The sequence below is a fragment of the Gymnodraco acuticeps genome, unplaced genomic scaffold, assembly GCF_902827175.1.
Source record: "Gymnodraco acuticeps unplaced genomic scaffold, fGymAcu1.1, whole genome shotgun sequence".
Taxonomy (NCBI): Eukaryota; Metazoa; Chordata; class Actinopteri; order Perciformes; family Bathydraconidae; genus Gymnodraco; species Gymnodraco acuticeps.
Window position 1 is genome coordinate 1,735,961 of NW_022990939.1, and position 26,470 is coordinate 1,762,430.

Consider the following 26,470-nt stretch of genomic DNA (forward strand, 5'->3'; position numbering starts at 1 on the left):
AAGGCAGCAAGAGGAGGATTTCAGAAGTTGAATAATGTCCTCTAGGTTTTTATCATTAATCTGATGGAATTGTGTCATGATGTCTGAATTGATGTTAAGTGGAGATAGGGACAACACATTTGCTGTTCCTGATGCAGAGGCACTGACTGCTTGTCTGATTTTCTGAATTTTGTCAGTGAAAAAGGAGGCAAGATCATTGCACGCCCTGGTGGATAGAAATTCAGAGGCTACTGACACTGGGGGGTTAGTTAGTCTGTCGACGGTAGCAAACAAGGCACGAGCATTGTTTTTGTTTTTGGTAATGATGTCAGAGAAGAACGATTGTCGTGCGTTTTTCAATTCCAAATTATAAAGGCCAAGTCTCTCTTTATAGATTTCAAAGTGAACCTGGAGATTTGTTTTTCGCCACCTGCGTTCAGCTTTTCGACATTCTCTTTTTTCTGTTTTCACGGTCATGGCCTTTCTCCATGGAGATATTTTCTTGCCAGACACTACCTTTAATCTAGTTGGAGCAATGGCATCTATAACATTTTTAATTTTTGAATTAAAATGATCTACTAGCTCATTTACTGAGATGTTGGCAGGGGCAAGTGTGGAAGAGAAATTCTGAGTAAACATTTCCCTAGTATTTTCAGTTAAATATCGCTTTGTGGTTACCTCTTTTTGAACATTTTTGTGAACAGAAATAGAGCTCTCAAAGAAAACACAGGAATGGTCAGAGAGTGCAACATCAGTCACCACAACCTTAGAGATATTCACACCCTGTGTGTAAATTGAAAAGATAATACATTTGCAACATAGGTAGTCCAAATGTTTGGAAATGCATGTGTGTATAATAGGAAGATGAATCCACGAGGATATCCATCCAGGACCTATGATCCAGGACCACAGCCACGACTCAAGATCCAGGGCTCGCGATCCAGGACACAGGACCGCAGAATCATCCATGACTCCGGATCCCGGCGTATATAGACACCAAAAAGAAAGACATTTGGGGAAGCTGGGTTAATCGGAACATGAGAGTACACAGGTATAGACAGAGAGAAGGAAGAAGTAAGATGTCCCCCGACAAACTAAGCCTATATCAGCAAAACTAGGGGCTGAATCTAATCAGCCCTAACTATAAGCTTTATCAAAAAGGAAGGTCTTAAGCGCACTCTTAAAAACGGATAGGGTGTCTGCCGCCCGAACACTAACTGGAAGCTGATTTCACAAATGTGGAGCTTGATAAGAAAAGGCTCCCATTGTACTTTTAGAGACTCTAGGAACAACCAACAATCCTGCATTCTTGGAACGCAATGCCCTAGTAGGACAGTAGGGTATAATGAGTTCTTTAAGGTAAGATGGCGCCTGCCCATTAAGGGCTTTGTAGGCGAGAAGAAGAATTTTAAATGATATCCTGTGTTCTATAGGGAGCCAGTGTAAGGCAGCCAGAACAGGAGTAAGAGACTTGAGACTTGCTCATGACTTACACATGTAGGACTTACTCCCACCTCTGCAGTTTACTGCCTCTGGTTGTTGTTGAAGGAGGGAAACATCAGCAGATAAATGATGATAGTGAGGAAAGAACATAACAGAGATTATGTAAATTTTTGCGAGGATACAGGGAAACAAAAATTGCCAGTTTATCAAATCCAATAAGATTACAAGTACACGTCATTGTACAGTACTACCACCCTGTGGTCATAACGCTCATATGCATGGTTAAAAAAAAAAAAACAACATTTTTTTATTTGAAAATGTATTTTCACACTGCACCAGATATTTCAATCACATGAAATTGTGCACGGGAATCAGCAGGGAGAAAACACGTATTTACAGAACAGATTTACAGTAACATTTTGAAGGATAATCACGATTTGAAGAAGATTCATTAGGAATTAGAAACACTCAAATCATTCATTAAGCAATTCAAGTCAAAAGTGAAAACCAGTTTCAGTCATTGATCTATTCACTTGCTATGAGGCAATGGGGAATAATTAGATTTTTCAGTGCAATTATTTGTTGTCCTATTGACTAGAGCATCACTAACATACCTCGAATATCCAATCAATCCAGTCACTTTCCAAAGTTGAATTTATTACAGGCACTGATAATTCATCTCTCATTATGCAGAAATCCATCTTGTATATTTCACGCAGTTCATCTTAAACAATGATAGGATATCAGAGGAAGGAATGAGTTCAAAATCTCAGATTTACAAAGAAGACACATCAGCAAAATCGATCAAACGAATAAATAAATTAAGACTCACATTTAAAAGATTGGATGATATCTGATATGAGTATTGAAACATTTGTGAAAACACTGAGTTGAGATGAACAGGACTGAGAAATGAGATGAGTGTTTCGCATCATTTGGACTGAAATCACAAACATACACACATCTTTCAGGGGTAGATGCTTTCACAAAATAAATCTCACGTCCCATGATCAGGAATTGAAGGTGCTTTCATGATATAACAAACAGCCTCTCTTGTCATAAAATAGCTAAGAATCCAGCAAAAGTTTACTAAAGCACTTGCTACCAGAGCCATACTTGCACAGCTACTTAGGTTCGGGAAAGTAAATCTCAATGGGAAGAATCAAAACCCTGGAAGTGAAGTTTCCTTGCCAGACAGGAGCATGCTGACAGGAAAGTAAAAAGGATTCAGCGAAGGAAACTAAATGCTTAAAGGAAACTGTCTATCACCCAGAGAATACTGAAAGCAGAAACCCATCTGCTACTTGTGAATAAATCAGACTGAAATATTGAAGCCATTCGGAAAAACATTGAGGTCATTTTAATCCAGATGTAACAGCTACTCTGCCTGGGTTTTAACACTGATTCACAGATAAGGGTTGATATTTAGGGTAATAGTTTTGCTTGAAAAGCTATGCTGCCATACAAAGCCAAAACGCAGCAACTAATCTTCTATGTTTTTTATAAATTGACTGATCAATGTTACTTTTGACATCTGATTTAGCAGCTACAAAATCATTATGCCACAGAATTTACAAATCCTAAAAAACTGGGAAGTAAAAACCCCTTGTTAAGGCTAGCTAGTTAGCCTAGCTAGTGAGAGCTAACTTGTCTTTTCTGTTTCCTGTCAATCGACAGTAAGGGGAATACTTACTTCCGGGTGCACAATTCTCCGTTATCCAATGAGAATGGACGCTCACATTGCCTTTAAGGGCAGCCGACACAAACGAATGCCGTGCTTCCATGAGCGTCATTACCAGTAGAAATACATTGCTTTTAAAATCGTGCTGTGCAACACGAAAAAAAGGGGGAAATCGTGTTGGTGAACACGAATCAATAGATTAAAAATCGTGTTGGTGAACACGAAATGCCGTGAGACTGGGTTGCCAGACCAGCAGTATCTGTTGTCGCTACTGAATCTTCATGATTTGTTGTAGTCAAGCCACTTTAAATTACACTTTTAAATGTATTAAATCATACAAGAGTTCATTAGACTAGTTCATCAGTTAAAATAGACAAGGAAGCTAAAGCAAAAATATTTAGTTTGCAGTTACTGCGTTTGGGTTTTGTAAGGCAATAGGCTATAATATCAGTGATGAGCCATGATACACATATTTAAATAAACATAACATCAGTCAGCAGTTGATATGATGAATACTATTGAACACATTTTTTTGTCAGACCCTGTCAAAGGAGCAGGATATGTTTTATTTAGAGGCCTCTCATGAGAGGGTTGGCAGTAACAGCTGAATAATAAGACCATACTCCACTTCAATAGTTATTTGGTCCTTGCTTACGGAGAGCACACAAACCAAGAACGAACTGGAGAGCAATACAGGAAGACACAACACATCACGCATCATGGAAACACTTAGGATAGACTCACAGTTATTGCTGGTGAGCAGGACATCTTCATGTTTTGGGACTCTTTTAGCAACCAACAATTGGTGCAAGGAAGCAAAGCATTTCACCAAGACACGTTTTTTGCCTTTCCAGCTACAGTGAAATATGCTTAGAAGGTATCCATGTTGTCTAGCGCTGAACGGAGAAGAGGAATGTTGAAAGCACAGGAGCGACTCCTGGATCGATTGACACAAAAAGTCGATATTAATTGTGTTTTGTTGCAGCTATGAAAGATGCTGTCCATCTCAGCTGTTCTGTAGTCCTTGGAGTTTTAGAGGGGCTCCCCTGTGATTTGTCTTGACCTAAAATATTAGTAGATACACTCAGCTTTTAAGACTGAGAGCCGTCATATCTAATTAGACTTCCCTGATACTGTTCCATGTGGGGCATCACTGAAATACCAGTGTTGTTAAAATACTTTCACACTTTCGGGAATTATTAGTATTTTGGTTTCCTTTTCCAACACTTCATCAAGTCATGGGTGGTGTAGCTGTTTCACAAAGGATTCATTTTGATTGGATAAAGGCCTGCAGATCATCCTTGATTTCAGGTACGTTCTGTGATGATTTGGAAGCAGGGGTCAGTGGACTCCTTCCTCCAGAGATCCTTTGGCTTCCCAAATCTTTACTGTGCGATCACTGCCGAAAAACACACAGTAAAATAACGAAAGTCAGGTGATTATAATCAACATCAAAATCACGTTTCAACCTTCAAAATTCAGTAACTTTAATAGAATCCTTACACGTTTAACGATAATGAGAAAGAACAGAACATTCAGATGAGTGTGTTTTGTGACTCACTCTGAGGCAGTGAACAGTTGGCTGCTGTTTGTGGCCAGGCCGTTGATGGGACTGTCGTGTCCCCGGACCTCGCCGAGGGGCGCGAGTGAGTCGGCGTGCCAGAGGCGTAGCAGCCCTCCTCTGCATCCGCTGAGGAGCACCGGAGAGCCTGGCACCATGCCCAGAGCGCTGACCCAGTCTGCCTGCGCACTGACTGACTGCTAGAAGAAACCACAGCCCATTAATTAGTGCAGACTTCTGTACGTCAGAACATTTTTCAGTTTCAGCAACTCATTCAGTCATATTTATTGCCACAAACAAACATTATATATTTTTGAGAGTTTTAAAGACTATGTTATTCCTCCATCTAATGATTTGATATACATTTTGAGCCCATTTGGCCACTTTTTGCTTCAGTGGACATACTGTGTTTTTTAAACTCTTTTGATCTCATATATATGAAATCAAGGGGGAAAATCTTCTGGCTCCACATGTTTTGCTTTGTGATCAGTGTACCTGTAGCAGCCGTTTACTGGCTAAGTCCCACTTCTTGATGTAGAAATCTCTGGAGCCGCTGTAGAAAACGTCCCTGTGCACCACGAGAGACTCCACCCCGTCCTGATGAGCGGGATCGAATGATTGGCTGGAGCTGATGCTGCCCTGAGCGCCTTCTGCCACCTCAAACATCTGGAAACACATATTTCCATGATACATCTTAATCTTGTGAGGTTTTGCGGAATACAAACAGAATGCAATCACAGTTATGTTTCTCACCCATTTCATCAACACTTCTCTAACTTCTGGTCACTTTCCAAACAGTCTCAAGGAGGCAAGAGTAAACCCTCTCCTAAAGAAACCCACTCTCAACCCGTCTGATGTTATAAACTACAGGCCTGTCTCTCTCCTCCCGTTCCTGTCTAAAACACTTGAACGCGCTGTCTTTAAACAACTCTCCTGTTATCTCCATCAGAACAACCTTCTGGATCCGCACCAGTCTGGTTTCAAGGCAGGTCACTCCACAGAAACTGCCCTCCTTGCTGTCACTGAGGAACTGCACACGGCTAAAGCAGCCTCCCTCTCCTCTGTCATCATCCTTTTGGACCTGTCTGCTGCATTCGACACGGTGAATCATCAGATCCTCCTTCGCACTCTCAAAGAACTTGGAGTTTCAGGCTCTGCACTTTCCCTCATCACCTCATACCTCAAAGACCGCACCTACAGGGTTACTTGGAGAGGGTCGGAGTCCGACCCTTGTCAATTAACTACAGGGGTCCCTCAGGGCTCTGTTTTTGGTCCCCTCCTCTTCTCCTTGTACACAAACTGGCTCGGATCTGTCATTAGCCTGCATGGTTTTTCATACCACTGCTACGCTGAAGACACCCAATTAATTCTGTCCTTTCCCCGCTCAGAGACCCAGGTCGTCGCACGCATCTCTGCTTGTCTAGCTGACATCTCTCAGTGGATGTCTGCTCACCACCTCAAGCTCAACCTTGACAAGACTGAACTGCTTTTCCTTCCGGGAAAATATTGTCCCACTCTTGACCTAACAATCAACATCGGCACCTCTGTTGTTTCCCCGACTCAGACTGCAAGGAATCTGGGTGTGATCCTAGATAACAACCTGTCCTTCACTGCAAACATAGCTGCTACAACCCGTTGCTGCAGATACACGCTTTACAACATCAGGAGGATACGTCCCCAGCTGACCCAGAAAGCGACTCAGGTTCTGGTCCAGACTCTCGTCATCTCACGCCTAGACTACTGCAACTCCCTCCTGGCTGGTCTACCTGCATGTGCCATCCGATCTCTGCAGCTCATCCAGAATGCAGCGGCTCGTCTGGTCTTCAACCTTCCTAAATTCTCCCACACCACGCTGCTACTCCGCTCCCTTCACTGGCTTCCGGTAACTGCTAGAATCCACTTCAAGACAATGGTACTTGCGTACCATGCTGCGAATGGATCTGGCCCTTCCTACATCCAGGACATGGTTAAACCGTACACCCCGGCACGTGCACTCCGCTCTGCATCAACCAAACAGCTCGCTGCGAAGGGGACCCAAGTTCCCATCAGCAAAAACACGTGGGTTTGCTATCCTGGCTCCAAAATGGTGGAATGAGCTCCCCATTGACATCAGGACAGCAGATAGCTTAAACACCTTCCGGCGCAAACTGAAAACTCATCTCTTTCGACTCCATTTCGAGCGATAGAACTATTAACAAAGCACTTATATACTAATAAAGGACTGGCTTATCTAAAGCCAGTTGAGTAGCACTTGAAATGTTTTTGCTCTATGAAACCTGATGTACTTATATGATTCTGTTTTCTTCAAGTTTGTATTTTGTTGGTCGAACGCACTTATTGTAAGTCGCTTTGGATAAAAGCGTCAGCTAAATGCAATGTAATGTAATGTAATGTGTCTCTTACTTTAATATGATGGTCTTTGGATCCAGTGAGGACCACATCCTGTCCGTTGCCTAATTTGTCGACAGTCAGACACATGACAGGTCCCAGATGGCCAGTCAGCTTCCCTGTGGACGCAAACCTAGAGAAAGGAAAGGAGATTAATTCTGTCTTCATGTTTGATAAATGCTTATTAGACTCTAATCTGTGTTTGCACTTACTTTCGGAGGTCCCACATGCGCACAGCGTTGCCAGCGGCGGCATAAAGGAAGGTGCCTGAAGGGTTGAGAGCGATCTGGTTGATCTGACTCTCTCCTGGTGGGATGGATAAACTCCTGACGGACGAACAGATGTCTCCTGAACCCACCTGTCCTGATGACCTGACATCCACAAAGATGCAAAATACATTCTTTGATATCCTCCATTATTATATGTGCAGCTTAAGATGTTGACAGAAGAAGTGTTGTTCTTACGTCAGTGTGCGGATACACTTGGCGGAGTCTCGTATGTCCCACACTTTGATGTAAGCAGTGGATACAGTGAAGACGAGACTAGAAGTGTACCTAAAATATAAAAAGAACAAATAAGGATGATTATTCGTCAAAATCACCATATTCTTTTTATTTTTTTACAAATATATTGATTGCCATTTTAGATTTTCCAGAAAAATAAATGTACATTTCACCCCCTCCAGAATAATAATGAAACAAATCAAATACATAATCACAATGATAGGTAACAGGCATTATTAGTAAATAGTAAACCAAGTAAACAAATGCTATACAAAAATATTAAAAAAATAGATAATTAAAAAAAACATGTTAACGGTTATGTGAAATTGTTAATAGGTTTTAACAAGGAGTTATAAAGCATATACTTTTCATACTCTAAACCTAGTTATTTCCCCCAATTAATAAGGATATGGAATTCCTCACATATATAATAAAAGGTGTCATGTCTGGAGTTTGTTTCTGTGATTTTCCCAAAAACGCCCCATTTGCCATGACTAAGTTCTACTTTTATAAATCTAGCTTGTGCTTTGCTGCGTTCTGATACCTGACTGAGACGACGCTGCTGGGATGATCTGCGAGGGACATGATCTCCTGACCCGTCACCAAGTTCCACACTTTACACGTACGGTCTGAAAACACACACACAAAGTATTCAGTATGTAAGGGAATAAACTAAATAAGTAATAGAGAGAGCAATATGTTTTATGAGTTGACATTTTCTACCTTTGGATCCTGTGAAGAGCAGATCATCTGTTGCGTCTACACAGAGAACAGGTTTGGTGTGGCCCTCTGCTACGTACATACACTGCAGTTTGGCCCCGCGGCTGTTCTTCTGGGCCGTCACAGGGTTTATCACACCTCTGAAACACACATGATATGGTAAGAGCTGTAACTAATGGCTAGTAGTACTACAGTGGATGTGATACGTAGAAAAAAAATGGAGATAACTTTATGTTTGCATTTAAAAAAGAGGACATCAAATCGATTCCTATTTTAAAAGACCAATCAAGAGATGAACGTTACCTATGGCCTTCATATACAGGTGAGTCCTCCAACCTGAATGACAAAGCAAAGTAATATAAAGTAAAATGTTAAATGCACATTTCAAAATCTTATCATAACCTTTTACTGTCTTTCCATAAAAAACTATATTATGTAAACTGGAATTTATAAGGTTACATTTCCCAAACAAATTATGAATGTATGGTAATTATGAGCAGAGCTGATGCTGAGTGAAAAAATCTAAATATGTTTGTTTTTTTGCATTTTTTGGGATTTATTTTATCTAGATTTTTTTTTAATCTAAATTGTTGCCAACTATTGATAAAAAGCAGACTGAAAATAGACAGAATATATAGAAATTTGCAAAAAATACTGCAATTTCAATGGTTAAAATTAGAAAAATTTGTATTTAAATGTGATCAGGTTTGATAAAATATTTAACACAAAAATAGAGGAACATATATTCTTATAATGAATATGAATGTATCCTTTTCTGTCACTTTTCACATGTCACTTTTACTCACAGTGCTTTGTGGTCACTGCCTTTAGTTTTAGCCTCTGCTGTGCTAGGCGGATGTGTGTGTATGGGTCCTGGGATGTGCGTTGCCGTGGCGCCCTTCTCTTGCCCCTTCCTCCGGCTGAGGGGCGAACGCTCCACCGGCCTCCTCTCTGTCCCTGTAGGTGACCTGGCTCCAGAACTGCAGGCAGGAAAATAGACGGAAAACGTTTGTATTATTAGTATGGGAGGCAAAACCGAAATATTGTTAAACATTACAGAGAGAAATATCCTGATATATCTGTTTTCCAGTGGGAAATGTTGCCCCCAACACTTACATGCCAGCTGGTCGGGCCGACGGTGCAGATGGAGGAACAGCTTGCTCGCAGTCAGGGGTTTGACTGAGAGTGTGACCCTGCATGTCCGCAGACCCTTCCAGGCGCTCTGAGAGGGGCAGCAGGGGGAAGTCTCCGGTGGGGGAGTCACAGTCCCCGCTGCCGGCGTACAGCAGCTCCATCTGGGTGGTGGTCCGTCTGCGAGCCTGAGGGAGCACAAGTGTTTGGCTCAATATTCGTCTGACTCACAAGTCAACGGACCAGTTAGTCATTCATTCAGGTCCTATAAATAACGACTCTTGAATGGAAAAATATGTGGTTTTAATAATGTCAAACAGAATTGGTATTATTTATTATTACAGCATATTGGATCATATGTTTACAGTATATCAGTTAGCCATGTTGGATTGTACAGTACCTTGCCTCTGGGTCTGGATTCACCACATAACTTCAATAGATCCGATGCCAGTGTGCTGAAACAAAGTGAGGGGTAAACAATCACCCAATACATGCTAATATGACCATATGAACAAAGCATAGTGTAATGTGTGTTATGTGGCACAACCTTTGTGATAACTGATGTGTCACTCATGAATCAATTTTACATTTTTTTTATAGAAGATAATTTCAGTTTTCTCCAATAGCTTCAATGTCATGTTAGCCAGTGACTTCAAATCAATACAGCACTGTGTTACTACTCTAGAGAGATAGGATGCACCTCTTTTTTTTATAACAATACTAATAAGGCTAGTGCAGCCCTAATTTATGTTATCAATCCCACCTCGGCTTTTCCCTCTGTATTTACCTGCCCTCTGCAGCTGGACTCTGGGTTGACTCGTCACTACTGCTGTCATCTCCGTTCTCTGTGGAAAACAGGATACCTCAGTACATTTGAAAAGCATGTGTGTTTTCAAGAAGCCTTACACAAGATAACGTCCAGTCAGAAAGCTAGAGTATTACAGCACAACAATGACTAAGGCTTCAGCAGCTCATAACAAGGGCAGGGGTCACCTGGTTAAGGTTTAGAGAAAAGAGACACTTTTAATGTAACACAACCAGAAGCTACAGTGTGTGTCCTGTGTGGAGGAAGAATGGAAAAAGCACGTGACGGATACAAACAGAAATGCAGACACACAAACTGCTGTGTTCAGCTTCGAGTTCTGCTGCAGCGTGGGGTTTTCTCTTTAGTTTGAGTGACTTTAGTGAGTGGGACTTGCTAACAGGTGGGATAACGGGGGAAACGTAACAAAACACATCATGCACGTTATGGCGGAGTTACTTCGACTTGGTTAGATTTCACAAAGGAGGATTTCGGGTTGATGCACACGACAAGATTTCTTTATCTACTTTTAAAAATATAATTACATTTATTGCATTGAATATAAAAGGAGGTATAAATACCATTCACCATGTATACATATTTCTATGTAACTGCATGTTATCGCTTAAGTTATATTTATATAGGTAAAAAAAGAAGGTTTTAGTAAAAAATGCAAATTTCTTTAAAAACAAAAAGGCATTCGATGTGCCTTAACTTTTTTTTTACAAATTTCAAAATGCAGAACCAAAATGTATAAGGCTATAAACGTAAAGTAACATTTTCTTTATGATCTTATCGTTTATTTTCCTTTAATATGGTCTAAATCTTTTGGAAGTCTTGTGTTGTACATGTGCCCCGCTCTCTAAAACACAGTCACATTGTAACGGATACTCACCTGGTGACAGGTAACCTAACTCTGAGTTCACAGCACACAACAGAGAAAACAAACAGCAAACAAATCAAAATCAAACTCAAAGATGAGAAAAAGGCAGCACTTTATTTCACAGGCCAGGTATATTTATTTCATAATTGTTCTAGGCCTACGAAATAAAATGGAGCCATGAAAGAATGGTTATGATTGACATGCTCAGACTGGTTATGATTGGATGTTTCAGACCTTGCAGAGCGCTGCCCAGCAGGGCGTCCAGCTCCGGGTTGATCTCCGCCTTCTCCTTCAACATGTGGAACAGCAGCTGGTTCTGGGTGGCGCTGTTGATCTCTGTCTGCTTCAACCTGCCCTCCATCACCTTCAGCTGGGAGTCCTTTTGAGCCGCCTGCAGACCCTGATGACACAAGAAGAAATTACTGGAGAAGCAGGCAAAACCAATTTGCAATTTCTTCATTTGTCTTTTTCTTGTTCTATGCTGCTGGGTTAATTTCCTTACTAATCTAATCTAATTTTAACACGATAATACATTCTCATTACGTCCTGTACAGGAGCCATGGCTACGAAAGGGAGATCAAGTCGAAATTGTATTCAAGTTGTCATAACAACCAACAACACAGATGATAACAAAGAAATCAAATTGGCACAGTTATGGTTATCATATATATATATATATAAAAAGCAGTGCTCACGTTATCTGAGTGAACTGTGCTATATTAACATGCGAAGATGGGGTTGCATTTTTTTATCTTAAAGGTAAAAGCAAAGGGTTTGTCAGGTTTACTAAGTTGCATCCAGAGTCATGCAGAAACCTGAATATACCTGCTAGAATGAAAACCCAAACACAGATGACATTAAGACTGAAATAACATTAAGTCAGCAGTAGGTACCTTATTGATGGCCATGGTCATGAAATGATCCAGAAGGAAGCGGGACTCTGATAAATTACAGGAGCTGATCACAGCGACCACATCCCCTGTGTCTCCTTCCTCCTGTAACCCAGAATAAAAACACAATCAATAAAGTGGCATTATGAGAAACCCAGTAATAAGACACTGTATTTGACCAAAGAAGACCTTTTGCACTTTGGGAAATAAACCAACTCACTTTCTTGCGAGTTAGACAAGAAGATTGATATTACTATTTTATTGCTCTGTTAAATATAGGGCTAGCGCCAGCAGTTGGTTAGTTTAGCTTAGCACAAAGTCTGAAAACAGGAAACATGCTAGCCCTCTGTAGAAATCTAACAAAAAATTACTAATATTTACTGTCAGGTTTTACGATGCTAGCTGAATCTACTTACAAAGCTAAAATTAGCATGCTTACATATACCTGTTGAGATTAAGGAGTAAAATATGTTATTGGATGTTGCATGACATTTGACAACAATTCGGTATGATATTAGCAACATACAATTTCTTTAACAACAATATTCAAAAAATACTTTTACAAAAATATATCTACTTCTTCATGTCTACCAAGGAACCAGATTTCCTGGGACCCCCCCCACCCCTCACCTTGGCCTCCTCCATCTGCATGATGTTGGCCTGGCATTCTGCGATGCTGTCGTTGATGTAGTCGATGTTGGCGCTCAGAGACTCCAGCTCCTCGTTCAGAGAGGCCAGGGAGCGGTCGGCGTCTGCACCATCCACCGCAATCTTTTCTCTTTTTCTGGACACTCGCTCCCGTCGCCTGGTGAGCTCCTCCCGTTGCTGATGGAACAATAGAAGAAGAAGAGACGAGGATATTGGATTTGCACAATTAAAAAAACTTTATTTGACAGCATCACTTTATAACTTTGGGTTTTTGGAAATATAGTTTAAATCTAGAAATATGTACAGCAATGGCTTTCATTTATCATTTGTATCAGACCTGCAAGAACTTAACCTCTTCAATTTGGCATATGATTTGCTGAAAAAAAATGTGTACTAAGGAAAGTCCCTTAGCTGGGTAAATTAACGAGAGCTATTGAGTGGATGAATACCCTAAATGCAAAATAAAACTGATACAATTCTTCCTTTCTCATTGGCTTTAGCATTTGAAACACTGGACCATCCTTTAAGATAGCAAATGGAGATAATATCGCCCCACAGTTCCCTGCTGCAGCAACATTTAAAGTCATATTCTTTTAGAACTGTGGTTGTCCAAAATCCTGAAATCATCACGTTTGCTATCGAGGTCAAGGGTAAAACATGGTGAGGAACACAGAAAGGAAGTCATTTTACCTTCAGCAGTCTGTTCATTTCACTCTCCATGTTAGAGATGGTCATCCTCTGCATGATGATGTCAGTGACTCGTCTCTCCAGTGACTGCCATTTGGTCCTGGCCGTCCTGTTGAGGTAGATACTCCCCATCCGCACTGGGGAGCTCCTGAGGGGATAGACATGTTAAAACTCTTTTACTCTCCACTGTCTGATACACACATAAACACGTTCGGATGCCGCACCTTGCTCCATTAGCTTGGGACGCTCCAGATGTAAGCATCCTTCCTGGGGATGCTCTATGAGACTCCTGCAGAGGTTCAGGTGTCACCTTTCGGCTCACTTTCCCAGACAGGGGCCTCACCTGCCGCCTGAGAGCTGTCACCTGGAACAGATCACAAAAGAGAGAGGCATATTGGAGTAAAATGAAAACACAAAATATGATATTGTCAACTATTTTCCCTCATGCGAGTCTCACCTCTTCGTTCTTTCTGCGAAGAATCATCTCCTGTTGTCTTTTATGGGTCTCCATCTGCTTCAGTTGGCACTGTAGGAAGGATAAGGAAAGAAAAGGGAGTTTACAGCGGTCTACTCTTTTTACTCATGTGTTTAGCTAATCAGATAAAACTTGTTGAATGTTTCAATCTCTGTCACCTCGGCTCTGCGGTGGTCTTTCTTCAGAGAGGCGATCTCCCTGTTCCTCTTGCACTCTGTGGCTCTGTTTCTTTCCTGCTGCTCCTTCATCTGACGCATCAGCACCACCTGGTGGAGAAATACAACACAGCAGGAGAACAAATCAGCACTGCAACGACATGTGTGTAATTGAAAAACAAATGAAACTATTAGATTACCTTGGTCTTCTTCATCTCGGTCACATCCAGCTGGAGCTTCCTGAGCTGCCTCTCGTACTGCGTCTGGTTCTTCAGCAGGCGGGCGTGCTCCTTCTGAGCCGACTGCAGCTTCTGCAGCTCCTTGTTCATGGAGCTCAGCTTCTTCTCGTACTCCGTTTTTATCTTCTTGGCTTTCTCATCCGTACCCGACCCCACTGAGCCTGAGCAAGGAAACAATACAGGCCATAAGACTGTTAAACACCTGAACTTTTGAAAGAACATCCATAACATTCATCTGTTTGCAACTTACACATTATTTATCTAATATATCATATTCCAATTACTTGTATATAGACTCTTCTTGCACTATTTCTATTTTATTTGTATTTACTTGCACTATTTGATCAGTTGTATTGTGTTTCACTGTTGGAGGAGCCTGTGACCTAAGATTTTCATTGACATGACTATGTACAAATGACAATAAAAGCCTTGAATCTTGAAAAAATACCGTAATATTATCCATTTAGGAGTGTATTTTGATATCTGTTTGCACATGCCTCTTACCCATGTTATGCAGCACCTTGTCCCTCTCCAGCTGTGTGTCGATGATCTTGTTCTGCAGCATAGTCAGCTTCTGTTCGTACTGCTGCTTGAGAGTGTGCAGACGCCGCTGGCTGTTCTCCAGCTCGTCGATCAGCTTCTGCTTGATGGCGATCTCGCAGGTGATGTTGGCCAGGTCTGCCTGGACGTTTTCTGTGCACACAAACTCATCATTAGTTCCTGAAGTATCTTGCAATTTATTACCTACAATGACTTTTCTCACTAGGGCTAATCTTACCTTTCTCCTCCTGGTCTTCGGAGTCAGACTCGTCAGACGTTTCTTCTCCCGCCATTTCAAAGTCCTCCTCTTCTCCATCTGGATCCTCGCCTTCTTCATGGTCACTGCCCTCCTGTGGACATATAATCACACACGCATTAAATAAACAATATAAATACCACTTTAGACATGTGTGACCTTTAAATAGCTAGCAACAAACTTGACCTCTGCCTCGTCGTTGCCTCGCTCGTGGTCGTTGTCCGGCACTTCCTCTTTGATGACACTGAAAGTGGAAAAGACTGTTAGCCAGCTTCCGGCTGAGTTATTATATTGCAGCTTAGACTAACTGAATTACAACAAGGAGGGGTAAAGTGCACATGCAAACGATTACATTATACACTCGATCAGATCAGGAGAAGATGTGGAGTCAGTGTTTTAATGATAAACTGGGAAAGGAAAAACATAATGTTGTTAGAACAAACTTATTTCATTTGAGGAAGGGTTGTTGACCAAATTGTACAGACTAGCGTCATAAAAACGTAATTCTCCTGGAATGTTTTGCTCACTGTCAAACCCTTTTTTAAGGTTATGACACTACTATGTTAAAATCTGATCAACATCTTGCTGTGTGCGGTGAGTAGGAAAAAGAGAGAACAGCGGGTTGAGAAGAAGAGGTTAGAGCAGGTTAACATTTGTGTAAACCACCTGTAGGTGCGGAAAAAGTTAGAAATGAGTTTATTAGTTTATTCAGGAACTTAGGGAGGAAGATTTGGGATTGGCCACAGGTTAACAATCAACTGAAATCTTTTCCGTTACAAGCACAAAAGGACAACATGTGCAGCGCTCCAGTTTCAGATTTGACCCGATCCTGGGTGGGATGTAGCAAACCTGGTGTGTTCAACCGCTTGCTGGTGATTCTCCTCACATCGCCTCAGTCTTCAGAGAGAGAGAGAGGGATGGGAGTGGGGACGGTGAGGTGTGGAGGTGAGGAGGAGGTGGAGACGGCAGACAGGCCACAGAAGTTGGGGCAAGTGAGGGAATATTATGAAATAGGAGAAAGGCAGAGAGTGAGAGAGCAGCCAGAAAGGATGGTGGGAGTGCAGAGACTCTCACTAACACAGTGTGTTCAAATGATGAACACTGCTTATGGAGAAGCAGATGACAAAAACTAAATTTGACCAAAAAAACATAAGCAGGAGAGATAACCGTTCTAGTACTGTTGTTTTTTAAAAAGGCGTAATGCCAACAAATATGGATAATAAATAATATGAATGATGAAAATGTCAAATCTATTTAATACATTTGACTTATTGACTTTACAACACTCAAAAGTTATTGGAAATGTTTGTCAATCAAACGAGTTGGGAACAATCCTACAGAGCCACGACTGGATTTGATCTGTGCAGTAATACAGGGTTTAAACAGAATAGACTAAGAGCTGCGCGGCTTTGTAACATTCATTTAGAATTCAAACTATTTCGGACTCCTGGTTTGCAATAAAAAGTGTGCTACAGCGTGCCAGAACTCGACAGACCGTAATCAACGAAAACAGCTCTCACTGTCATCTTGTCTAATTTGATCCTTCATTCCCTTATATAAAACACCTGCATTACATCCTAATGCAGGGAGCCAGGAGATAATTGCCCACAACACACCAGTTCACACACCCTCCCCGTGTTGAAAGACAACCAAAGTCTCCCATTCAGCTTCTTCACAACGCTTGTGTTTTTCTATTCCCCTCTAAGGAATTTTAGATTCAATAATTGTTTTTGGTGGATTTTATGTTTTGAATGGTTGAGACGGGCACAATACCTCTTCTTCTTCTTCTTCTCCTTCTTCTTGAGTCTCTCCAGGCTTTTCTTGGCCATCTCGATGACGTCGCTGGCCTCCTTCTCGGTGGAGAAGGAGCTGGCGGGGCCGGTGTACAGCGAGGAGCGCGTGGAGGCCCGAGCAAGACTCTTCCTGAGGTTCTCGTTCACTGCCTCGCTTTCAAGGAGTTTTGCTCTAAAAAAGGGGGAAAGTCAGGTGTTTAGATTACTATAAAAGGCTGCGGATAAATATTAACAATAAAATACTACCATAAAATCAGCAAATACCTGAGCTCCTCGATTTCTTTAATGTAGTTTTCAATCATGTTCGCAATCTCTTCGCTGCCTTCACCTAGAATTAAAGGCATCACTTTAGTTTTTCAAATAGGTTGTTATTAAAGTCAAATTATAAAAAGACTCTCCAGTCTTTTTCAGTCAACTGTATTTTGTGTTTAGCGCTAATAAGCAACTGTTAGCATGCATTGCTCACCCTAAATAAACACTGTAAACAAACCTGCTAAGCCTCAGTATGATAGCACACAGTCATTGTGAGCAAGTTACATACTGACATTAGCAACTAGCTTGAAGAACTAGCCATTCACATTTAGACAAGTTAATCGGAATTGCAGTACTCCTTACTCATTTCCCAGGTTTTAGGTCTTATTAATAATGTCGTTTTTTGCCCACCTGCTCGAGCCAGGACCTGGTTGGCCTGGTCACTGAGGATGCGAGTGAGTCTGGCTCTCTGGGCGTCGATGGTCTCCTGCATGGCCTTCACTCTCACCCTCAGGTTGTTGTTCTCCGTTTGCAGCATGGAGTTCTCGTGGACCAAGTCGTTGACGCCCTCTATGCCATCTTCACCCACCATACGCTTCCCCTGATGGATCATTAATATTATTAGATATTTTTTTCCAACCATCTCTTGATCTCTTATGTCTTATTCCATCTCCTCTCCTTCTTACCGTCCTGTACTCCATCAGCTCCATCTGCAGCCGGGCTATCTCCGTCCTCAGGGTGCTGATCTGCTGGCTGGCTTTGTCCTGGTTCACCATCACTTTGTTCTTGATGTTTCTGGCTCTGTTGGCGTACTTCAGAGTGTTTAAGGTCTCCATGAAATCCCGATCGGACGGGCTGATACAGGCGATCATCACTGTTTGACTGGAGAACACAAAAAAATGAAGTAAGATGATTGGTTTATTTTAATTGTTTTCTGCCATGTCCTTTGCCATGGTTAAGGAAACAATTTACCCACTGGGTGCATGAAAACCTTTGTACATTCAGATAATTTTCTTTTTGGTATATACTGTACTATCTACTGGTTAAAAATGGTAGCACTTCTGTAGACAGCTTAATCACAAAGCAGTTTTGTCAACTTTTGCAGCAACATAATACATGGTTTGTGATCCACTGTGAAGGATAAATCAATATTAGGACACAGTGTTTACAAACCTGTTTCCTCCTAGTGAGTCCTGTAACAGCCGGGTCAGTTTGGAGTCTCTGTACGGCACGTGGGTGGAGCGCTTACTCCTGTCTCCCAGAGCACTGATGACGTTTCCCAAAGCAAGCTGAGAGGAGATAAGGAACAACAACACGTTTGTGATTTGGTATTTAAGGGTAAACATAAAAATAGGGGTCATTGTGCTATGTAAAACATGTGCAGTTCATCTTCTAGCCACCTGGGGTCTCTCTTGTTCCACAAAATGAACTGACACTCACTGACATACTGTAGAATGACCACTAGTTCAATAAGAAGATGGGTAATGCATTTAATACATAATGGATTAAGTACAGTATATGATTATGACTTCCCTTTATAGTGTATCATAAAATATCTAACTCAGACATGCTCCTAGCTTCCTCACCAGCCCACAGTTGATGGAGATGCCCTCTTTAGCTCTGTCTCCTGTGGCTCCAGTTCTCTTCAGTCTCTCAGAACCTGCCAGGTCCACAAAGTGGAACTTCGCCGACAGCGTCTCAAACTCATTGATCTCCGAGTCGCCGGCTAGACGGTTGTCTGTTTCATTATCCTGAAGGAGAAGGAAGAAGAAGACATTCAAGGGGATACAATCTTCAGCAAGGTTTGATAATGACATTGCAGCTGATGATCAACTCAGTCTAGCAAAACATCAGTGAAATCTACATTCAGGATTAGCAGAGATCCACTGCTGTGTGTGACAGTACGTACGTCGTTGTCAGGAGAGCAGACTCGAACTTGGCACAGGTGGATGGTGAAGATGGCGTGAGAGCGCGAACTCGAGGAGTTCATCTGAGTGCTGGCGGTGGTACGAGACAGAGCGCCCAGCTTCAGACACTGCATCATCTGTAGAAGAATACACAGGGGAGAGAGGAAGGACATTTAACAAAACATACAGAAATGTTCAGGTTAATTGATGATATTCATATAGAAACTGTGTGGAGATTTGTATAGAACAATTTAGTAATATATTGTCTATTTTTCTCATCGTGCCCTCATTTATCCACATATAATATGGAATATGGAATATGTTTTCAGCAGAAAGTAGTGCCTCAGTTCACAGAGATTTATGTGGAGGCTTTTCCAGTAACATGGAGTGGTTGCTACTGAAAATGTAAAATGTAGTTTTTCAGTGCTGTGAGAAACTGACTTTGAAAATAATGTATTTCTAGTTGTTTTAATTCAACAAGTAGTTATATTTAAGCAGTATACTAAAAGGGACAGTATGGGAACTGAGTACACTTTTTTATTTGTTTACCTATAACAAGTAATATTGAGATATGAAACAAGTTTATGGCTATATCTCATAATTCCGTGTGCCTGGTGTTGTCCTTAGTGGGGAAGCCTTTAATTTCATAGTGAGGTGAGCAGAGTATCAATCCATTTCAGAACAAGTTTATTCGGATGGGGATATAATGATAATACAATGCTTTCTAAATCCAATTCTAAGTAAATACAGCCCAAAAAGATGGACGAAGATGGGGTCAGAGCAAAACTATTATTCCCGAGTGTTAAAGCTGACCTCCTCTGCAGTGGCGACGGTGCGGGTGGTGACCCCCACGGTGTAGATGCCTCCGCTGGCGTCCTCGTGGATTTTGATGGTGGATCGCATCTTCCTGGCCTCGATGTCTCTCGTCGAGTCGAACAAGTCGAGCACCTCCTCGTTGTATAACTGAAAAGTAGGATTAATAAATAACAGAAAAAATAAAGTACACATTATTTCAAAAACAGTCGGTGTCATTATAACATCTATTATTTTGCTTCACTTCTAAAACTCATCTTTCCCCCTCAGCTGCTTCGCCACCAGCTGCTAGCAGACACTCGTTGGCGGTTACAAATAAAGCCAGGAGCTGATCACTGAGACAGATTAATGACAGTTTAATGGCTGAAGGGTCATCTGGACGCTTTAACGCCCTGAAACCCCTACACCCTCTGCTGACCTCTGACCTCTTGCTGTCTGCATGCTCTATCTACATCTCTCTAATGGAGCTTAAGTGGCCTGGATGATTTAAGTGCTGGTAATTGCATCCATTTCTAGGTTATTTTAGTGCATTTTCTTTATCTTCCTCAGTGTGTGTGTGTAAATGTGTATGTGTATGTGTGTGTGTATGTGTGTATGTGTGTACATGTGTGTGTGTGTGTGTGTGTGTGTGTGTGTGTGTGTGTGTGTGTGTGTGTGTGTGTGTGTGTGTGTGTGTGTGTGTGTGTGTGTGTTTCTGCACCTCCAGGAACTGTGCGTTGATCTTGAACTCGGGAACAGGCCGGCCCTGCTCGGTGGCAGTCTGTCTGCGCTCCTCGATGCCTCTGAACAGGTGGTTGACGGCGCGGGGAATGATACCCAGCTCGTCCTCTCCGATGTTGACATCGAAGCCGGTTCCCATGGTGTACGTCTTCCCCGACCCTGTCTGGACGTGGGGGAAAAGACTGAGTCATCAATAATGTCAGCTCTGATTATGAGTGTTCGTAATGTGGTTTCATGTTTTTTTCAGCATATAAACTGCTGACATGGATCGAGAAGCTTGAGACAGAATCATCCCTACACAGATGCTGGTAAAGTCATTTTATTATAGTAACCAGGCAGTCCGCTTACAGCATTTATTTTCATGAAGTACAGATATGGAAACGGTTTTGGCTATGGTCATTTTAAAAATGTTTACATTACTTTTCATTACTCTGCTAACAGTATGGCATTTTTATTCAAGGACCACATGCATCTTTTGGTTTAATTTAAGTTAGTTATTTTTAAGGATTCTGTTATTCTAAAGTATTTTTGCTTATATTATTATTTGTCATTCAATAAAATAAGCACAAGGGTTTGGCATATTTTTTTGCTTGTTTTTAATTGTGATGGGGTTAAAAAACACAACAAATATTTGAATCTTACTCATCACAAAATGAATTAATAACCAAACAGTCGTATTTGTCATAAAGTATTGTAATTGAAGATGATTGCATCCGTTTTCATTCATGCATTGAACTAACCCTGTATGCCAAGGCAGGTCTGCCATCACTTACTGTAAAGAGGCTCAGTCATTGGTACACGTTTATTTATAAAGCTTTGTTGGGTAAACTCCCATATTATATCTGCTCTCTGATAACACAGAGAGTTGCAAGCAGCTATTGTCTAAGATCGCATTATGTAGTATTGTTAGATGTGCCAAGAGCAAGGACTGTCTCAGGTAAGACAGCTTTTATGTGCGCAGCGCCACTTGCTTGGAACAATCTTCAGCAAGAATTGAAACTGAGCAATCTCATTCTTCTGCATGTTTTTAAAGCTAGGCTAAATGAAATGCTCGTTGATACTATGGCCACTTGTAAATGTCTATAACTATGTAAATGTATCCTGTAAATATAATGTATAATGTCCTTTATTGTTTTATGTTTCATGTGGAACCTATATGCTGCAGGTCTCCCTTGAAAAAGAGATCTATGATCTCAATGGGACCAATCTGGTTAAATAAAGGTTTGAAATGAAATGAAATGAAAACTAAATTCTGAGACTCAGATGTTGGGGTGCATCTCTGAGTGGTTTCTCTAACTTAGGGGGGTCAGAGGGGATGTGGTTGTCGCCGTGGTGACAACAAGAGGAATGCAACATTGAGCTCAAATCCACACATCATCCCCCTCTGCTCCCCGTCTAACAACTGAAAGAGACCCTGACAGGAGTGTGTGTGTTTTTGTGTGTTTTTGTGTGTGTGTGTGTGTGTGTGTGTGTGTGTGTGTGTGTGTGTGTGTGTGTGTGTGTGTGTGTGTGTGTGTGTGTGTGTGTGATATATGAGAGAGAGAGAGATAGAGAGAAAGACAGTGTGAGACCACACCTGTGTGAGTGCTGAGTTTGTGCACATGCTCCTGTGTGTGTGTGCATGTGTGTGTGAGGCCTCCACGGTGCACTGTGAAAGGCTCTTTGACGGGAACACAAGGGCTGCAGGAACAATGTGAGGAGAGAATAATGAAGAGAAAGCAGAAGAGCCGAGGGGACGATTAAGAGGAGGGGAAGTGTAACCGCTGCAGTGGGAAATGTCAAGCAGGAAGTCTACTCTCTCTTTTCAGTCTTTACATTATGCAATAAAGGCTTATAGAAACTATTTTGTATACATTAGGCTTTGATGTTATTGCACCTGCTTTTGCTTGTTCCATAACGTCTGTATAGGCCTTCACTCTATCACAGGGTCCAAAAAAGTAATCTCAGAACAAGCAGTATATGGAAATATTAATTTAAAGTACACTTGAGCTATGCATTTCCCTTCAAGTTGCTGCTATGCATTGGTGTAAAAATGTAGTATACTTCGGTTTATTTTCGATAGATTATTTTTTTAAAAATTCAATTCTTTTTGTAATACCCATATTTGCCTATACTTGCCAAAAGATTGATTCCACTATCATGTTTGTCTCTTTAATTTGAAGCTACACCAAGAAGTGGGTTAGCTTAGCTTAGCATAGCATAAAAACAGGAGGTGGAAAGAAACAAAATTGGCACATAAAAAGCTCACTAGTTTTAGTTGCTTAATCCATACAGAAATGAAGTGTAAAAAAAATGTAAGCTATTATGAACCATACAGATATTAGAATAGAAAGAATAAATATGTAAAAAAAAGGATATTCCCCCCCCCAAGATAACCTGTAACTGTAAAGCTATCCATTGGGTGATGTTTTGACTTTTCATTTGAGTTCCCTGCTCTGGTATTTGGTGAGGCAATCTGCTCACACTTTACTATGGGTAATAAACTCCATTTCTACCTCTGAGGCTAATCTATCAGAGCCAATATAAAGCTGTGCTTGTGAAGGCAGGTTGGAACATGTCAGCTGATCTTGTATTGACTGTGAGGCCTGTTCACTCCCTCCTAGCTGGTCTGATGATATGAAGTAAAATAAGCTTCATATCACATGCTGCCATTAACCTCACTGGAGAGTAGTTTCCTCCCTTGGAGTGATGCAATGTATGTGTTTGCTGAAGTAGGAGCATGCAGGAGACCAACCTGTCCGTATGCAAAGATGGTGGCGTTGTAGCCCTCAAAGCAGCCTTCGATGAGACTCTCGGTGCAGTTGGTGTAGATGCTTTCCTGATGGGAGTCCATGTCCATCACGTGGTCGTAGGTGAAGGCCTTGTCCTTACCCAGAAACACCTGCGGCTCGCCGGGCATCACGTAGGTACAGATGTGGCAGCCCTCGATCTTCTCTTTGGCCAACTGAGGACGGATCCTGGTAGACAAAGAAAGAGACAGACTTTTTTATGAAGTTTGATTTCTACCAAATCTTCAGCTGCTTGACGAGATACATTTTGTTCTATTATTCAATGCTGGCGCTTGTAAAAGGAGATACTGGCAAGAAACTACACATCTAACTTTATGTCACCCTTTGAAGCATTTGAAGTATTGAGTAATATATCCATAAGTTATCAATTTAAACTAAAAAAGGCCAACTGACATAGCCATTTCTATATGGCATTACATGTCAATTAGCTGACTCTTTTATCCAAAGGGACCTCCATGCACTTCAATACTGTAGGACACACCTACAGCAGCAATTTGGGGTTAAGTAAGTACTATTTCCTCCCCTGCCCCTACAGGCACACTTATTGCAAGGCTTGAGTCAGCCACATGAAGTGTAATGACATACCGTAATACAATATGAAGCTATGCTGCGAACAAGGCTAAAAATCAAACCCTTTCATGCACATTTCCAATGTCAATTTCAAAAATATTTGAAGCTTTAAATACACTTTTATTAATTCACAAACTTTCCAGATTTCCAAGGGCAACTCTGGTGTGTTTGTTAGTGTGTGTAAGAAAGAGGCAGAGCTGTCTGTGCACGCATCGAAAGCCTGATCCAAAATGTGTCTTATATTTGACATGTTTATTATTATTACGAGATTAAAAATCTAGCTGAGCAGCAGACAGGAAATATTTTCAGTGAGTTGCAAACAGATGGGTGTTGCTACTGTGCAGTGTGTGTGTGTGTGACCACGCAGTGCCAGCACACTCTCCAGCAGCCACCGTGCACAGTACAGTGCCCTCACTGTTCACTGGAGAGCTCTGGGTAAACAGTCCCGCCCTGGATTTCATTAAGGAATCACTCTTACTTTAGTGCAAATAAACACACTGTTATACATAATTTCCTCCCATAATGCAACTCCGCCTCCCATCACTGTACTTGCTGTCCACCTGAAGAGGAAGTGGCAATATTGGAGGCAGACCAAGGAAATATTTGATAAATATATTGGTGCCTACAGTCAATATTAAACCGACTTATTGAGACACTTAAAGAATCTCGTAACAGCATCGTCATAATTTAGGCTGTGTGTGTGTGTGTGTGTGTGTGTGTGTGTGTGTGTGTGTGTGTGTGTGTGTGTGTGTGTGTGTGTGTGTGTGTGTGTGTGTGTGTGTGTGTGTGTGTGTGTGTAACAATGTGGCACTTTGCATGCATAATGTGTTCAATGACTCTCACATTCATCACTGCAGGACTCTATAGGACTTCTGCATGGATTGAAAGGACTGTCAGATTGAGTGTGTGTGTGTGTGTGTGTGTGTGTGTGTGTGTGTGTGTGTGTGTGTGTGTGTGTGTGTGTGTGTGTGTGTGTGTGTGTGTGTGTGTGTGTGTGTGTGTGTGTGTGTGTGTGTGTGTGTGTGTGTGTGACATCAGAACACAGCTATTTAGCAGACTCCATCTGGGATTACAGCCCTGATGAGAAAAGCCAGGGAGGGACCAAAGGCTTGAGGAGAAACTCAGTCCTACCTGCAGTAACCGAACACCTGCAGAGAATTACTGTCAGCTTTGTGTTATGGACAGCAGTATCGCCCCATTTTATACAATATTTGATACATGGTAAATCCATCTTTCATTGAACCAAATCAGGATTTTTTTTAACCCTGAAAAAATGAATTCTGAGCTCTAATTGGCCCTTAAGATTTTATATAGTGTTTGATTAACTAAGAATGAGTGGGAAAATACATCCGTTGGTGAAAAAGTTAACGTATTTTACCGTGTCCACAATTGTCATATTTCGTACTTTCTAATTAACAATCTGGCCATTTTGGGCCATTAATTAAAATAGTATAATATATTTTATAAATGTTTTTGTAATTCAAGGGAGAATTTAATGGATTGCCAAGAAATAACATTTTATTTGCTCAGTTTAATCCTTTGAGAATTTGCAAACATTTCCCTTTTTACTTTATTTGACTTCTCCTTTTAGTGTTGTTTAGACCCTGTAAAAAAAACAGCTGGCTTAACATTGGCTGCTAAATACGCTGCTAAGATACAGTAGCAGGTAGCCTTTTTTTTGCTATAACAGCTGACCTCTGCATCTGAAAATGAATCTTATAAGAGCAGTAGAAGTGAGAAGAAATTAAAGGCAGTAAAACCAAAACAATGAGCTAAAAAAAATGCTAAAATGCTTTGTATAGCTGGGCGGACCTGTAGTGAAACATCGAAAATGAACTTATTGTGAACATGAAAATATGAATTAGTGCAGATTTAAGTTTACAAGCTGACATGTCAAACTGTATTCATCAGTTTGGTTTGGTCTTCTGAGGTGACTCAACAGGAGTTATTCTGCATTAATCCCTTTGAAAGACTTGAAAGAGCGCTATTACTGTAATCCAGTGTAACAATGGAGGCACTCACTGCTGCTTACAGCAAAAGTATGAAGTCACTGGGTCATTGTTCCCATCGGTAACTTCAAAGAAGTGTAACGAAATATAGACTTTAATATGAGATGTCGAATTTAGAAAATGTCCTATACACCAACTAAGGGAACAAGCTGTATAACGGTATCCACATGTAGAATAAATGCCTTGTGTTTCTGATTGTATTCATGACCACAGAGTGATACAATGTTTGTTTTGTGTGATATCCCCAGGGTCCTCCATACATAGAGTGATAGACGGGGAGGCTAAAGAGCAAAATGACTGTCTGAGATAAAGAGAAAGACAGAGGATAAAAGAGAATAGATGTAATGGCTACAGCCCAGACAAAACACTGATGATAATCTCCACATTAGGAGGCCACCACAGTCCATCCAGCCAAACAGACCTATTATCTGTCGGCGTAATGACGGTCTTTCACATGATCAGACTGCACTGGTTCAGCCTTCAGAAACTCGTTTTTTTTTTAAACCCCCGTTAGCCATTTCTTTTTACTTTCCAACATACCACTGCCAAATGAATTGTGACAACTTGCACTGGCAATTAAATGTGGTATTAGACACCAGTCTTGCACCAAACTTGAGATAGATTTTAAATAGAGTA

At 41.2% G+C, this 26,470-nt stretch overlaps 1 protein-coding gene across 3 annotated transcripts in view; it reads right to left on the reverse strand.

Annotated features, from left to right (window-relative positions):
- Nucleotides 1-1,699: 1,699 nt before the first annotated feature.
- The window catches only part of LOC117558270 (kinesin-like protein KIF21A), a 39,938-nt gene continuing 15,167 nt past the window's right edge, over nt 1,700-26,470 (reverse strand). Inside the window, exons 2-36 of one of the 3 annotated variants that reach the window (XM_034234326.1) lie at nt 23,201-23,423; nt 20,447-20,629; nt 19,747-19,896; nt 18,936-19,070; nt 18,613-18,777; nt 18,200-18,315; nt 17,713-17,908; nt 17,438-17,627; nt 17,039-17,102; nt 16,755-16,946; nt 15,831-15,878; nt 15,168-15,225; nt 14,964-15,075; nt 14,690-14,878; nt 14,147-14,346; nt 13,950-14,057; nt 13,774-13,842; nt 13,541-13,680; nt 13,320-13,464; nt 12,612-12,806; nt 11,985-12,086; nt 11,326-11,491; nt 10,194-10,251; nt 9,807-9,861; nt 9,392-9,594; nt 9,082-9,255; nt 8,579-8,611; nt 8,279-8,415; nt 8,100-8,184; nt 7,517-7,606; nt 7,265-7,423; nt 7,068-7,185; nt 5,160-5,330; nt 4,665-4,861; nt 1,700-4,502 (exon numbers count right to left, since the gene is read on the reverse strand). In XM_034234326.1, coding sequence (XP_034090217.1) covers nt 4,445-4,502; nt 4,665-4,861; nt 5,160-5,330; nt 7,068-7,185; nt 7,265-7,423; nt 7,517-7,606; nt 8,100-8,184; nt 8,279-8,415; nt 8,579-8,611; nt 9,082-9,255; nt 9,392-9,594; nt 9,807-9,861; nt 10,194-10,251; nt 11,326-11,491; nt 11,985-12,086; nt 12,612-12,806; nt 13,320-13,464; nt 13,541-13,680; nt 13,774-13,842; nt 13,950-14,057; nt 14,147-14,346; nt 14,690-14,878; nt 14,964-15,075; nt 15,168-15,225; nt 15,831-15,878; nt 16,755-16,946; nt 17,039-17,102; nt 17,438-17,627; nt 17,713-17,908; nt 18,200-18,315; nt 18,613-18,777; nt 18,936-19,070; nt 19,747-19,896; nt 20,447-20,629; nt 23,201-23,423 — 4,684 coding nt within the window. In that variant the 3' untranslated portion in view covers nt 1,700-4,444. Of the gene's footprint in view, nt 4,503-4,664; nt 4,865-5,159; nt 5,331-7,067; nt 7,186-7,264; nt 7,424-7,516; nt 7,607-8,099; nt 8,185-8,278; nt 8,416-8,578; nt 8,612-9,081; nt 9,256-9,391; nt 9,595-9,806; nt 9,862-10,193; nt 10,252-11,325; nt 11,492-11,984; nt 12,087-12,611; nt 12,807-13,319; nt 13,465-13,540; nt 13,681-13,773; nt 13,843-13,949; nt 14,058-14,146; nt 14,347-14,689; nt 14,879-14,963; nt 15,076-15,167; nt 15,226-15,830; nt 15,879-16,754; nt 16,947-17,038; nt 17,103-17,437; nt 17,628-17,712; nt 17,909-18,199; nt 18,316-18,612; nt 18,778-18,935; nt 19,071-19,746; nt 19,897-20,446; nt 20,630-23,200; nt 23,424-26,470 lie in introns of all 3 variants that reach the window. The other 2 variants (XM_034234325.1, XM_034234327.1) reach the window with 2 other exon arrangements.